Consider the following 17,021-nt stretch of genomic DNA (forward strand, 5'->3'; position numbering starts at 1 on the left):
AAGGGCCTTAAATTGCACCCGCTGGGCCACAGGCAGCCAGTGCAAATCCTGCAAATGCTGCCGAACACTAGCTCTACTAGAAATGTTGAACAGAAGTTCTGTATTATTTGAAGTTTCTTCAACTGATAGCCAGGAATGCCAATGAACAAATCATTGCAAAAACCACAGTTGATGGACAGAATGCAGAACAATGTCATACATTCATCCCAGTACAGAGATCTGGGCCCAAATCCATCGTTTTTGGCATAATCGAGGCGGGTAAGTATAAGGGCTCGAACTACCATTTTTTTAGCATCTCATGGAAGCAGGGAAAACACTTTCTTAAGGCCTTAAGGGTGCCAAAGCAGACTCCGGTAAGTTTTTTAACATGATCTGAAAACCGGATATCCTCGCCAAACCATACCCCTAAGTTCTTTGCTGGGCCTCCCTCTGAATTAGGGCAAGAGAAATCCGGAGGCCACAAAGATTCTCTGAAGGCTGGGACCAGCCATACAGGAGCACCTCCGACTTGTCCTCATTGCATTTTAGTTGGGCATGTGCAAGCCAGTGGAATACGGACGAGAGGCACGTCTGGGCAATATTAGGTCCAGATCAGAGCCCTTTCAGGTAAATAGCAGCTGGGTGTCGTCCGCGTAAGCTATCATTTTTGCTCCCAGCTCGTCCGCTAAAAAAATCAAGGGGGTCAAATATATGTTAAAAAGCAAAGGGCTCAACGTGGAGCCGTGAGGGACCCCCGTTGAGAGGTATGGGACTACAGCCAGTGGACAGCAGAACTCGGACCAACACCCACACCGATAGTTTATGTATGCAACGTTGTCATCACCCTTGACAGCCAACTGACAATGAAAGGACAAGTCAAAACAGTCACCCGGTCCTGCTTCCACCCCGTTGCCATGCTGTGCAGAATCTTCAGATGGATCCCTAACAAGACCAGAAAGACCGTCATGCAGGCACCGTCACCAGCTGCTTCCACTGCGCAATGCCCTACATGCTGGAATATCTACCTTGCTCCTCATAAGACTTTAGACCATGCAGAACACCACAGTCAGACTAATTCTGGATCTCCACTTATAGACGCACATCACCCCCCACCTTATAAACCTCCACTGGCTCACCATCCAGAAAGAAGCCAGTTCAAGATCCTCATGTATGCATACAAAGCACTACATGATCAAAGACAGTCCTACATCAACCATGGACTGAGCTTCCATTTGCCATCATAAAACCTGTGCTTTGCCTCACTCGCCCTCGCATCCCCCCACATCCAACACAGCCGAAGCGGGGGCGCCCCTTCTCCTACATCACCAGCAATACCTGGAATGGCCAGCCCCTTCACCTCCATATAGCTTCCTCCCTGGCAGACAGAAACTCGAGGCCTGGCTTTTTAAGTGAGACATGGCACCCCCTAGGAGTGACAGTGTTACGCTATACAAAAGCTGATGCTATATACAAATAGTGGTCCTGAACTATCAATTCATCGTAATCATCCTACAGAGCCTGGCCCGGATACCGGATGCTTTCAACCTCTTCCTTGGTACATGTGTATGTAATGTGCATTCCATTCCTAAATGGCTTCTGTGGTCGGCAGAATAAAATGTACTTCCGCTGACGCCTTGGGCGAAGTTCTCTGAATATCTCAACCAATGGGACAGCTTTTTAAGCTAGTCATCAAAACTCTAATCTTTCCAAGTTATTAGGAGTGGGCTTTAGGTGATGAAACAGAAGTAACCAGCCAGAACACAAAACCAAGGTAATACCATTAATTCACGCTTCAGACAAAACAAACATCCCACGTTTTTGACAGTTTCATATTGTACCACCCATAAGTTAAGCTTTTGTACCTAGCTAATTTTTAATTAGGAATCTTCATGTAACTCTACTGCTGATCACTGATATTTTATGAGTACATTTCCAACTGTTTCCAATAGGAAAAGGAAACACCTGGTTATTAGAGGTCTCTTCTAAACAAGCTTATTCACAAAGCAGTGGGTCTCTAAACATCTAAAAGCTTCCTCAGGCTAACATGAGACCCTTGTGAATAAAAGATGTTTCACCGGAGGTCTTAGATATTGGCTAAGACTTTGCTTCATTTTCAGGATTTTATTGACTCTTCTTGCTCCAGGTTGGCCTGCATACTGCGATCCGCCATTGTTTTACTTGATTGAATGGCATTGTAGGAAACAACTTAGGCACAGCCGTACTGCATCTTTCTGAATAATTTAATAATGCTCTGGCGAATCTCATTGGTTTGAATACCATACACTATCGGATTCAGAGCTGGAATGACAAGATGTTCAGAGAACCTCAACAGAACTTCAACATAGCTGGGCACTAATTTTCCTACACTGCTCGAAGTGTTACTCAATATTACAGTGCAATACACAAAGGAAGTCAAAATCAGGTGAGAGCTGCAGGTACTAAAGGCCTTGTGGGCTGCTCCTGACGTGCCCAGTCTCAGTACAGCTTGTAGAATCTTGCCATAGGAGAAGACCAAAGACAAAGTAAGAATTGCAAAATATATACTTACAATGACTAAATGATAGAGAATATTTCCTCCATTGCTATTACAGGAAATCTTTGCAAGACCTAAGATCACACAGTGGCAAAATTGTATGGTTTTAGATTCACAGTAATTGAACTTAGCAACCCACAGAGCATATGGCAAGAACACAACAGCATTACCTATTACTGAAGCTGAAACAGCCTGCATAATTAATCTGTTGGTGATGATAGAGGAATGGTACAAAGGATTACATATTGCAACATAGCGGTCAAAAGCCAGGCCCATGAAGACTGATGCTTCCATTCCTTGACAAAAATACAACAAGAATATTTGAGTAAAACAGGCCAAAGAACTGATAGTGTTCTCATGAAACCAGAGGATGGCCAAGGTTTTGGGTGAAATTGTGAAGCTCATCAGTATATCAACCAGGGCAATAACACAGAGCAGATAGTACATGGGTTGGTGCAGGTGCTGCGATGAGTAGATTGTTACTAATAGAGTAGTATTGGCTGTGAGGACCACAAACAAGAGAAGAGCGATGGGGATGGACAGCCAGTGTTGCCAACTCTCAATCCCTGGAAAGCAGATTAGCACAAATTCTAAGACATCTGAGGATCTGTTATGTGCGTTGGCCATGTTAAAGATGTGGTTCGTGCATTACCTACGAGAGAACAGTTCAACATATTAATGTTAAATCCCTTAGCAACAACTGGTGGCATGCAAATTATCACAGTATCTTGGGCCCAGAGCTACTTGTACTCTGTGCCCAGATTGCCTCCTAAATGTAAAGCAAACCCTGTCCAAATTTGTGTGGTGGGATTTACTCTCTCTAACGTGAGTCATGATTCATTTTGCAAAGTTGCCTTTAAGTATGCTATTGGTGGTGGGAAACAAAGTTTACAATGCTGCCATTATATTGCAGTGCTTTTACAACGTGGTCATTATGACAACGGTATTATTATTACGCGATACCTTTAAATCGCAAGCCATTAGATCGACTTGCTGTACTGGTGCTCTAAACTGAAGAATAGTATAATTTAATATTCCAAGATCTTTCCTACTGTTGCACACGGTGGAGTTGGAATAGTAAATTATACTATTCCCAAGTCGAGTGTGCCCCCTACAGCAGGTGCAACTAAAGACTTGTGATGTAAAGGTATTGCGTTTTAATAACGCGGTCGTTGGAACACCCGTGTTGTAATAGAACGCAATGTAATAGCATGCGTAGTAACATACTATATTCATCTGTGGTGCATGGGCTATAGGTAATACATGGGTGTTCCCATGCCACCACTTATGGGGTTTGATGCAAATCCATATCTACTAATGAGAAACCAGGACCTGTTTTCACTGTCTCCCCCCCACACTTTTTGCCCCCCATTTTTACTACTAGATGCCGGTTTTCTGATTCTGATTGTGCCTTGGGCTCTGCAAACCAGATCCAGGGCATGTGCTTTTGATTACAAGTACATGGTAATTAGGAAATGTAAAATTTGTACTGACAACCTACCTGTAATTTTCTAGTATAAGGTAGGGCATATCATTTTAGAGGTCCACTAGACTTAATGTACTTAAATATGCAGTCCTTTGCCTGATGTAATTTTAGAAGCCAACCCTGACTTGCAGCCTGTTTCTAAACTTTCATTATATGCAAATTTGACATTGAAATAAAGGTGCTTCTAAAGTAGTAAAATGCATTATTTTTCACATGTGAACCAGCCCTAGGGTGCCCCAGGGACAGGGTGCCTTGTAACTATAAGCAGGGAAGTTTCAAAAGTTTTTTTATATGAGCCGGTGAGGAATAACTGTCACATTCCTTGTCCCTATTTTTATGCATTGGATCCATATGCTAACATAGGAAAACCTTAATAAAGGAGAAAACAACATGATTCAAGGACTTATATGAATAGCTACGATACATCCAACAACTTTCCATTGTTCTATATGTACTAACTATTATGGATAATAAGTTCTAGAACATTCTTTTGGATGAGCCAAAATCCAGCCTTCCGGCAGCCCTTCTCTAATTGACCAGCATATTCCAAGCTAAGTCAAGCAATTTTAATGAGGTGTGGAGTGGCCTGCCTTGATTCAAAGGATTTCCTGTGGGAGTAGAACTGCAAGTTGCTAAATATAAGGCAGGAAGAGGGTGGAGCTAAAGTTCTCCACCCACAGGAAATCCCTTGTCTACTCTGACAGACTTGTCACACCCTACCAAGCAGCTCTGTCTCAGCTTGGGAAAGGCTGGCCAATCAAGAGAGAAAAGCTGGATTTTGGCTCATAGAAAATAAAGTTTAATAACTTATTTCCTGCAATAGTTATCACTGACTTAACAGTGGCAAGATACTGGATTTGCCTTAACTTTTAATTAGATACCTTGAAGTATATTTTTAGATGTTTCTAAAATGAATTGCACAATTGCCATATTTAAATGTTAATTAAATAATTTGCATGATTTAACAAATAATTATTAATTCATTAAAAATAAATCACTTCTCATCCTTTACTCCTATAAACTCCACAACCCGCTCCTAAAGGGCATAATTAACTTAATGTATTAACAATTCATTATTTAATAATAGTTAACAATCAATTAATAATTACTTAATAATAAATACCTATTAACACTATAAAATCTAAATTAAATAACTATTACTAAATAAGAAATAATCATTAATTTACTATAATTAGATTTCGTTCCACCCTATTCCCTTATAAACACACAACCTCCTGCAGAACTAAAAAACACAAAATGTGATTAAAATGAAAGTGATAACTGCTAAAAATGTAACACATATTAAAAAAACAAAAACAATACTTATACAAAAAATAGATCACATTCATATAAAATACATACTAAAATGCATAACATTAATAAAAAAATCGATATTTTAAACTATTCTATTTTTACATACGATATTAATGACTTCAATTTGTTTTATAAACAATATTTCCTACCTTAAAGTCGATACTCTTGACCATGATATTCTTGCTGTCGATATTTCTGTGTCATGATATTTCCAACTCGATATTTGTATAAGTAGACATTTCCAACTCGATATTCTCTCTGCATACCTAGATAAAGACATAACATTGACACTGCATTATTACATCTGGCAAGATACAAGGAGAAAGTGCTTGCCCAGGTGGGAACTCACAGATCATTTACACATTTTTCAAGAGGAGTGAGGCGTTGTAGACATTGTGGAAGAAAGCACCCCTTCGGTACCCTTCAGGTGACTGTGGATGACGACGAGGGGAAGTTAGTTGCTTAAGAGACACTAGGACTTCTGTCAATTATATTTGTAAACAAATATGGTCCACATGGCGACCGACCAGATTGCTAACCGTCTAACCCTTTCTGAACCAGGCTTAACATTTTCTAAATCATCCCTATCAGAAATGAGTTGTGTAAGTTGTGTTGCAGCACAGCTCTTGAGTGCTTTCAATAGAAGGGGCAAACCAGAGATGCCCAAAAGTGTTTGAGGCCAGTTTCCAGTCCAGGTTCTGCAGTAGAGTATTTAGGTGAAAAAGTTTTATGGCAGTAAGGGAACACTCCTGTGTAAGAAAGAGGTGCATTAACTGGGTCAAGTGGGGCAGCAGAAGTCATGCAAGTTGCTGTTGTCAGTATAACATATATGCCCCTTTTATAGCTTGCATATTTTGGAACAGATAACATAATTGCTCTTGTATGGCTTTGTTTAAACCAGGTTGGAGGTCAGATCTGTATTGCATCTCTTCCTACAATTACAGCAAACCTACAACTTAATCTAACATCTGACAAGTAAGATCAAAATTGGATTATGGCTATTTTTACTGTTAATATTAAATGAAATTGGACTATTTTGTGTCTATCCCTGGAAAGTAATGAACATTGCATTATTTAGTTTGCTTCTCATTTGGCTAGTCTTACATGAAGCATAAGAGGTCTGCTGTGCTCAGTCGGTAATGAAATGTGAACACATTCTGAATTTTGTATGACTCTGATATGGAAAAAGAAATCTTTGCTTTAAAGTCATTGTCTATATTTGTATTTGAGGAAATTGTCAACAACCAACACTCTTACCTCATTGGCACAACAGCAAAGTCGTCGGTATGAGGCATTATAAAATGAGGGTGCTTGGAAGCTCTCATCAGACATGGCGTGCCCTTAGCCAATGTCTTGAAAAGCTATAAAGAACTAAAGCGAGTCTCGAGATATATTAGTAAATGTTTTATATCTGGTAGCAGGCATTTTTATGGAGCTCACATTCACCTCAAGAGTGTGTCGCCTCGCACTATAATAAGAAACAGATCTTTATTATAACCCTGTTTCAAGGTACATTTCTTTCAAAGTTGAAAGGCTGAGCAGGCCTGCCGCTTTTTCAACCTGTGACCGTGGGGGTCACATGCAATTCTCTGCACTTGATACATAGGTCCATCAAGCCACCAGACCTTTGTTATGTTAAACAGGAGCTCTACTTTAGACTCCAAGCCAAGCCAGTTAGACAAAAGGTGTGAAGATTTAGCATCACAAGTCGGAAAAGAAACTGGCAATTGGTCAACACTCTTTTCCTGATTTTTGCTGCTCAAAATATGTTAATTTACCCACACACCATTTGAATCATAAGTTACAAAAGAGAAAACTCAGTGGGTCTCCACTCCTTACTAGACACAAGCACACAAGTGAACCCATCTGTAGGGCATTAAATGAAGTGGGGGGGGGGGGAATGCACGTAACCAGAGACCTTGAGGGTTCAAAGACTGTAAAGCAGAAGGGATTTCAAGGCACACCGGGGAGAGCTTTACAACGTCATCCATCTTGAGAACAACAACAAGCAAACATGCCAACATCCAGGGGAAACTATGAAACAAGAATGGTAGGTGAGTGACCACCCTGTGTCACCTGACCAGTATTTTCGGGACACCGTCATCATGTCTCAAGACATATTAAAAGCACAGTCACACGCCACCAACAATACATGAGTATATCTGAAAAGAGAGTGAAAGTCCAGTTCCAAACCAACAGGGAAATGTGAGCACTGCCTCTTACTACTGTAGGCCATGGTCTTTGGAAGAGATGGTATTGTTAATCCAGTGGATCCAGAAGCCACAGGTTGTTAGAGCCAATGGGCTTGTTAGCATTGTTCAGGCTTCAGGCCAGGACCAGCCTTTGGCAGGTGAGCTAGACCAAAGCACAGGATGCCATTATTCTTCAGGGAGCAGCAGGGAGCTCCCTGAGTCCATCCCACTTGGTCTCAATTTGCTCCAGTTAAAGACTTTGTAATCAGCCTTTAATCTACCTTAGCATAATTGATAGAACCCATTTACCCACTGCCCTTCTTGCATTTTCCTCACACCCCTGACGTAACACGGCAACAACCTCCAGCCCCCACACATTTTTTTTTAATCCCGACAAGGTTGCTGTCCCTCTCAGTTTGATTTTAGACTAACCCTGCTTCAGACACCCTGGGACCATCAAAAACCTTTCACCAGCAGCAATGCTCCTGCAGTAAACTGTTGGAAATGGTCTGTGCATACTTCTGTGTGGAGTGGAGAAGCCAAGTTTGTGTATGGTCTAGGCTCATTTGATGCAAAACATGCATTGATAGCCCTGAGTTGAATGAGGGTGCATATTAAGGTTGTTTGAATGGAACCCATGGGCTTGGTTGTCACCACACTGTTTGCCATCAGACATCTGGCTGTGGATTCCCACATCAGAAAGGTGGGTCATTGAATAATAATCTGTGACCAAAATGGATTATTTTCCTCTTGGTCATATAATGCTTTGATATTGCCTGCACATCTGTATCGGTTCTGGCAATGTTTACTTAGCTTTATTGTGTATGTATCATGTCTATTCTGGTTTTCTTTCATACACTCTTGACGCGTTCAGATGTGGCTGGTCCCTCCTTGGCACAGTGAGGTTATCACAACAGCTTTGTGGAAGATACAACATACTTGCAGGAGTTAGTCTGGTGAATCTTACATGATCATCAGGGCAGGTTGCACCTCTAGGACTGTGACCCATCTATATGAGATCAAAAAAGACTTTGGTCCTCATTATGATGGTGGTTGGACAAGGAACCAACCACAATTGAATTGGGATGGAGACCGGCCATCAAGTATTTGCATCTCCATCCACCTTCTTACGATTTGACCGCCATGAAGGCGGGTGGAAACATGCCTTTTTCAATTGCGGCTTATGCTGTGGCCTAGAAAAGGGCTGCAGCACAAGCCACAATTGAAAACGGCATGTACTGATTCATCCATGCATCATGTGCCAGGGACCATGTGGTGCCTGGACCAGGGTGCATGGATGTTTGGTGAGAGCACCACATGTGCCCGCCCCTGACCCCATAGCAGAGGCCCATTGGTGCAGGTACCCTGCTGGAGGCCCTTAAGGTTCTATTCCATCTGCTTTAATGTGGCAGTTGGAACATCATGTAAAGGCAGAGGAAAAACGTACATCGTAATCCCTACAGTTCTGGAGGTACCTCCCCATTGTAAGGATTACACACTGACCGCCGCTCGTAGTCGCCTTGAGCCTGTCAGAGATGTCAGTCGGTCCCATTGCCTACTTGAGCCAGTAGTTGACAGAGAACCAGGTTTAAATTCAGGCCTCGACCTCGACTCAGCTTCTGGTGATTCTGGGCAAACCACTTCATCTCTACCTACAAAATGTGTAACATGATCTGGTTCTTTATATGGGTGATAGTAATTTGAATATATGTAATTATGCAAAATATTAGGAAAATTGCTCAAAATTACTCAAAATGCAAAATCGGAATATTCCGTAATATTTTACATCAAGTCCATCATTAAATCCCTTTTGGATGCAAGTATGCATTTCATACCAGAAATAAACACAGAAAACACCAGCATATCAACCAGCATCCACAACAGTTTACCATCGCGAATGGCACTTAACTATGTAAATTGCCAAAAAAGTTGAATGTTAGGCCTTTCAAGTAACCTCAGCTAAGCACAAAACCACAGTATATAAGCTCATTCTTAAACAGAGGCTAGATGGAACTCATGGTCCCAATGTGATCCCAGTTGCACTTTACAAAGAGAATTTTCCAGTCTAGGCAGGTTATTTAACAAGAGTCTCTAATCAAGTATTGCAATCATCGATTGTACTGGAGTCTTAGAAAGGCTCGGTAATATCACCTATGTATAGAAATGGAGTCTGAGCACAACCAAATAATTATTGCTTAATTACGTTGCAAGATTAGGAGGCTAAGGGGCATATATATGAAAAAGCCATTTTGCGAGTCCTTTATAGCGATTTTTAGCAAATCGCTATTAAGGACTCACAAAATGCTATGTATGTATGAATCGCAATAATAATTGTGACTCCTACATATTCCTTAATTGAGAATTGCAAATTGCTATTCACAAATGAAGGAATACCTTCCTATTCATTTCTATAGACCAACAGGCCCAGAGGCATGCATGGGAAGACATTCGCAATTGCGAATGCAATTTCAGTGGTGTCAAAAGGACACCCTGTAGCACCCAAGAAATATGTATGAGTGCACATTTGGTGCACATACATGCCCTAAGGGCATGTGTGTGTTCACCACATGGCACTTTGAAAAGTGAAGAAAAGTGAATTTTTCAAAGAAATCGCAAATTACCACTTGTGATTTTGCCCCTTAACTCTTTGCAGTAATCCTCCTGACAGATTTATCAGAATGGGCAACAGAAATGCAGATAATTCCACCAAATCAATCAGGTTTTATGTAAGGACAAGGTACTGCAACCAAAATTTTACCACTTGCAATATTAATTGAACTATATAAATGGAGGAAACAACTGCTGTACTTATGTTTTGTGGATTTTAAATCAGCTTTTGACTGTGTAAATCGGCAAATTCTCTGGGGAAAACTAGAGAAACAAGGTATCAGTCCTAGCTTTTCAGAAGCAAATCAATTATTATAGTTCGAGATCTCGATCAGGGTTCAACTAGGTAAATGCTCGCAGTTATCAAGAAAAATTGATACATCCCTGGGAATAAAACAAGGGTGTGTTCTTGCACCTTACCTATTTAATTTTTTCTTATCCGATCTAACAGATGCTTTCGACAAAGAGAACGCTCATTCACATAAATTAGCATATAGACATCTCTCAAATATATTATAGGCTGATGACGTTGTACAACTACAACGTCTTTTAAACAGAATATCAAAATACTTAATGGACAATGGGATGTTAAAAAGCAAAGCTAAAAAAGTAATGGAAGTTAATACCAAGGAACTGAAATGCAGTAAACATAATTGGTATTTGCAAAATCGACAATTAGAACAAGTGAAAACCTAGAAATACCTGGGAGTTTTGGTCAATGGTGAGGGCTCATTTTGTCAACATAAAACAGAGGTGTTAAAGTGAAGTAACTCCGGGGCATATTATCAAGACCATTATCGGCACTTTAGTGGCCGTTTTCGTCCGAAAAGCGGCAATAATGGCATTGCGCTATTAGCAAGGACAGGCCAGTGCGTGTTTCCTTGCCTTAACGCCCGGTTCCTATCGCCTCACCTTGCATCGCTAATAAGATGCAAGGTAGGCGTGCCCTTCACAACTACATCATAAAATATCAGTAACGGTGCTTCGCTGTATTTACAACGAAGCCCCTTCCGGTTTAGCGCAGATTATTTTCTCACTAACTGGGTCTTAACGCTAGAATTTAACGTCTGTTAAATTCCAGACTAAGGCATACCTTACATGGGGGGTGGACTGTGTGGCTAAGACCACAGGCCCTATTATCAAGAATATTGCCATTTTCCATGGAATATCGCTGGAAAACCAGCCTTGATTCATGGAAAACGGCAATATCCCCTCTGTTGCTGGAATTTTTATCACCTCCATGATACGCGTTGTTAATAACGTGCTAACCGGGCGAAAAATTCCTGCGATAGACAGCGATAAATAAGAAAGCGCTAAGCACGCTTTGCAATATTTATCGCCGTCTATTGCTAATATGTCCCTCCCTTAAGCATGAGCGAATTTTGCGGATCTCGCGTTCGCGAATTTTGCGGATTTGCGGATTCGCAATCCGCAAAATCCGCGAATTCTCGCGAATTTGCGGATTTTTTTTTTTTTGTGTTTGCGCGGGTTTCTGCCAGTTCGCGAGGGTTTTGTACAATGTCGCAAATTGCGAACTTACCTGTCGGGTCGCAAGTTTCGCGAACTTGTTGTTTCTACTTGTCCAGCCTGTTTGGGACACTCTTCTTTCATCACTGCCACTCTCTGTCACCACTGCCACTCTCTGACTACTCATACCACCCTCTGGCCCACCCATGCCACCCTCTGTTTCATCACAGCACCCTCTGGTTGTCCAGTCAGTGTACATTATTGTGGCAACAAGCACACCTTCCCTGCCTCAAGTGACCTGAATTAATTTGGGGCTGATTAATGTGTCACAGAATATTTTTTTAGCTGGCACCTGCTTCCTTAGTGCTTCCTGATTAGTGATCTTTTGAACTTGCTAAGTGCTTTCATTGTTGCAAAATTAGTTACAACACCTGCCCTGCCCCAACTGACAATAATGAATTAGGGGCTGAATAATGGATTTGAACCTCCAGCCTGGCTCCTGCTTGTCTCCCTTAGCTGTAATTCAGGACCTTTCTGGCATATATGTAACTATTCTGAGGTTCAGAGCAGGGTCACATAATAGTTGCAACCTGCAACTGAACTCTGGAGGGGCCCCTCAGGAAGCACTACAGAAAATGGCTACTAATGATGAGCCTGAACTTTTGAACCTGGTAAGTAGTTACTTTCAGTTTTGCTAAGAGCGTATTTCTGCAATTTTGCACTTATTCGCACTTATTCGCGGGGCGCGAACTCACGCGAACAGTGCGAGCAGTGCGAGCCAAATCCGCTGCTCGCGGATTTGCGGATTTTGCGGGAGATTCGCGAATCTCGCGGATTGCGGATTTCCCGAAAATCCGCAAAATCCGCGAGCGGAACGGATTTTCCGCCCACACTTACCCTCCCTACTTATGGCATTTCGTACACTCCGGAGGAATATATGATGTTACTTAGCATACCGTTACTACGCAGGTATTTACTTCGAAGTTTGTACTTCGCAAATACAATTACTACGCATACTTTTAGTGTGCATGCTTTTACTTCGCAAATATATACAAATACATAAAAAATGCTTTTACATCACAGTTGATTATTAGGCATACTGTTACAACGCGTTATTGCTACTTTAAAACAAAAAATGAATCGGACTAGAAACCTATCCCTTGGGACGCACACTGAACCCTAAAAAATACCGTCTACACCCCAAAAACCTATCTCACCCTGACCTATAAAAATATCCCTGCACCCCAAAACCTAAATGCACCCTGAACCCCAAAAATATTTCAACACCCTAAACCCTTAAACGCACCCTGAACCCTAAAAACACCCCATACACCCCAAACCCTAACCCAACCTGACCCAAAAAATACCCCAGGACCCCAAATCCTAAACGCACCCTGAACCCCAAAATACCCCAATACCCCAAAACCGTAAATGTACCCTGAAACCTCAAAAAACCTGTGCCCCCCCAAACCCTAACCCAACCTGGCCCCTAAAAATACCCCAGTAACATAAAACCTAAATGCACCCTGAACCCTAAAATTACCCCTTACACCCAAAACCCAAACCCACCGTGACCCCTAAAATTACCCTGGCACCCCAAAACCTTAAACACACCCTGAACCCCAAAAATACCCCGGCACCTCAAAACCTTAAAAGCACCCTGAACCCTAAAAATAACCCCTACACCCCAAAACCCTATCCCACCTTGACCCCTAAAAATATCCCAGCACCCCAAAACCTAAACAAACCCTAACCCCAAAAATACCCCAGCACCCCAAAACTTTAAACGCATCCTGAACCCTAAAAATACCCCCTACCCCAAAACATTATCTCACTCCGACCCCTAAAAATATCATAGCACCCTAAAACCTAAATGCACTCTAAACCCCAAAAATACCCCAGCACATCAAAAACCTAACCGACCTTGACCCCTAAAAATACCCCAGTACCCCAAAACCTAAATGCACCCTGAACCCTAAAATTACCCCTACACCCCTACACCCTGACCAACCCTGTCCCTTAAACTTACCCCAGCACCCCACAACCTAAATGCATCCTGAAGCCCAAAAATACCCCAGCACCCCAAAACCTTAAATGCACCCTGAACACTAAAAATACACCTTGCACCCCAAAACCGTAACCCACCCTGACCCCTAAAAATACCCCTGTGCACAGTAACTCCATTATGCGTAGTAAGTGCATGCTAAGTGATGGAACATGCGTAGTAAATGCATGCTAAGTAAATGCATGCTAAGTAAATGCATGCTAAGTATTGGCATCTGTGGACTAAAATATGCGTAGTAATGGTAATACGAAGTAAGGACCGCGTAGTAATGGTAGAATACCCTTTAGATGTCCCTGGGAGGGCCTAGTTGTCTACCACTGCTAAATGTAATGAATGCAAAATTGTTGCCTAGAATCATCTACGGTAGTGAACCACTTTGTGGTAAGGACTCTGTAACCCTGAATAATGTTAATACCAAAGCCTTTAATCTTTCCTTTCAGCGCCCCTGTAAAGCATCACCCACACAAATCAGATTGGAATTTGGCATATCCAATCAGCACATTGCAAAAATGGGTCAATATATAAAGTTATGGAAATGAATAAAAACAAACTCTTCGAATCTAATGTGTCACTCACTCTGGCAAGAAATACAATCGGATCAAAGTTTAAAATTTTGGAAATATTTACAAACTTCATTAGAGGAGTTATCAGCACATGAAGTTTGGGTTATGGCTATTACATCAACGTCCTTCAAAAAGGATATTAACAGAATAACAAAACGATCGTCATTGCTGAAAGACAAAGACTTGTCCTCAAAAAGAGCACATGCATGGATGATTCTGAATGAGTATAGGATTCCCAAATTGCAGCTTTACCTAGAAACACCTTGGTCTGCAGAAATAAAAAACATATTTATTAAAGCGAGATTTGCCGATCTCCCAGGATCAACTCATGCAATCTCCTGCCGACTATGCAACGAGGGGGAAGAACACATCATACACCTAGTTTGCCTATGCCCATCATCGATGGAAGAAAAAAGGAGGTATCTAAAAATAAATTTTAATGACCAAGGAGTACGAACCTGTAGACAAGCTCTGGTAGTTTGTTTTAAGCCAACGGATAAAGTCATGAATGCAAACTTCACAAAATGTTTGACTTTAGCAAAAAAGAAACTAGGGGCATATTACCGAGGTGTGCGTTGCAAAACGCACAACGCACATCTCCGTATCGCTGACTATCGCCGGATTTCATCGCCTAATTAGCTCACAATTATCAATGCGCATCAGGCAGGCGATTAGAAATCCGGCGATAGTCGGCACATATGGCACATTAGCGCATGAAAACAAACGTTGTTTTCATGCGCTAATGTGGGCCTTGATAATATGGGGGGGTGGATTCAGCTTTATGATCCACACCCCCATGTTAACAATGCCTAACGCCTGGAGCAGGCGTTGGGAGACCTGCGATAAATGAGTTTATCGCAGGTTTTTTTCTCCCAACTCCTGCCTTGGTAATAGGGTGTTCCCACCTCCAACCACATTTTACATGTGGTTGCACGTGGGAACGCCCACTTTGCATGTCATTAGCGATGTTTATCGCCGACATGCAAAGTGGGCTCGGCCCAGGCTTTAAAGTGCCCTTGGTAATAGGGCTCTAGCTGTATCGCCGCTTTCTCGGCACAATTCGCAGAGAAAGCGGCGATACTAGCCCTTGGTAATATGCCCCTTAAAATTTTGTGACTAAAGTATAGCAAACTTATTTGTCTAAAATTGCAGAAATACTGTTAAAATCGGTTTTTAATCCAATTAACCATAGAGATCCAATCTGCACAGGACTATTCAAACTTTAAAAAAACATGCTTTTGTGAACCTTGGTGAAGGGGAGAAGGAAACACGTCTTGTAACAAGTTTTTGAATAAAATATGTAGCTGATAACCTAAAGGTATTAAGGAGGAATTGTTTATATATAACAAGGACATAATATAGGTTTTTAAAATTAATGATTGCATTGTGTATAATTGTCTTTTCTTTCATGTATAATGACATGAATCATGGATTTGTAATATGGAAGAATGAAATTGGCCCCCATAACTTTTTTTAACCATATGTTACTTTCCTGCTCATGGTTTCCTTGGTCCTCTGAATTGAAGCGCTGCTTTTATAATGCTTGTGAAATTGATGATTTTATATTGCATGATTTTAATTAACTAATCAATAATATGTAATAACAACAGTTCCACAAGATTTTGCATGCCTGGTGGAAACTTTGCATGGAATTAGTTTATTTGTAAAGCACTCTGATGCCTATGGTCCAAGATAAAAATGCAATAAAACCTCATTTTCTTTATGACTCACTTTTCTTTTTGACCATTATATTTGCCACATGAATTTTTAGATTTACTGATACACAATATCATGCTTTTTTTCATTAATACTTTGTTGCTGGGCAGTGCTTATTTTATTGAAGAGAAGCTTGTCCTGCCCCCGCATGTTCTATGCGTGAGCAGCAAATTAAGTGCTACCAAGTGCTTTTAATCAGGATGAAAAAGGCAGGCATATGTAAGAGGGGTGTGGCCAAAGAATTGTAACTAGGATTTAACGGCATGTCTTAAATATGTATTTTAAAAATATTTGTGTTTTTTCAGGTTTATTAGCATAAATAAACCCTTTCCAGGGGCATTGCATGAGATCCTCATTATGGGGGTCATTAGGATAGAGGGCGGATCTCCGGTGGCGATCCACCCGCCATCCCAACTTAATTTACCCCCCACCGTATTATTATGGCCAGGGTATAGCGGTGGACGCAAAGTGCGTCTGCCGCTTTTCCTCCGGTCGGCAATCGCTAACATTGCCGGTGGGGCAGACTTGCCCATTAAAATGGTGGCTGTGCCTTCAACGCACTGCCGTCCATATTAGGATGGGTGCGGTAACTGGCATTTCCATGGCGGCGATGCTGTCATGGAAACTCTGGCGAGTAGTGCTTTGGGGCCTGTTGCGGGCCCCCATGTGGGTAAGTGGTGCACTTGGGGGGTACTCTTGGTACCCCCCTGCATTCCCATGCACAAGGTGTCAGGCACCGTGCAGTGCCTTCCAGGTTGTGCATGGGAATGCACAACATGTCTAGGTACAGGGAGATTAGGCGATTTGCCCAGAACCACAGGATGTTGCGCTAATGTCAGGATTCAAAGCTGGCTCCCCAGCACCAAAATGATTAGCTCTAGCCTGTGGCAATATCTCCTCTTCTATGTTCCTGACATAGCTTGACACCTAACCAGTATTTGTGAACTTCTCTGTGAGTTTCTTTTATTATTGCATCCAGACATGTTACACAACAACAAAAGTACTCAAAACAATACAAACCTATTGACTTTGCCAGTGATTGTTAGCAGCTTCAGCTAAATGAGAAGAACAGCGATTTTGTTGTAAAAAATTAGGAATG

At 41.6% G+C, this 17,021-nt stretch overlaps 1 protein-coding gene across 1 annotated transcript; it reads right to left on the bottom strand.

The window, feature by feature from the left end:
- Nucleotides 1-2,185: 2,185 nt before the first annotated feature.
- On the bottom strand, nucleotides 2,186-3,139 carry LOC147693424 (olfactory receptor 56A4-like). The gene has a single exon (XM_086935982.1). The coding sequence runs from the start codon at nucleotides 3,137-3,139 to the stop codon at nucleotides 2,186-2,188; it is 954 nt and encodes a 317-aa protein (XP_086792108.1).
- Between the last annotated feature and the right edge of the window lie 13,882 nt (nucleotides 3,140-17,021).

The sequence above is a fragment of the Lissotriton vulgaris genome, chromosome 8, assembly GCF_964263255.1.
Source record: "Lissotriton vulgaris chromosome 8, aLisVul1.2, whole genome shotgun sequence".
In the NCBI taxonomy this organism is placed as follows: Eukaryota; Metazoa; Chordata; class Amphibia; order Caudata; family Salamandridae; genus Lissotriton; species Lissotriton vulgaris.

Excerpts from the sequence above, each read along its gene's own strand:
- LOC147693424 (XM_086935982.1), bottom strand. The coding sequence starts at position 3,139 with ATGGCCAACGCACATAACAGATCCTCAGATGTCTTAGAATTTGTGCTA.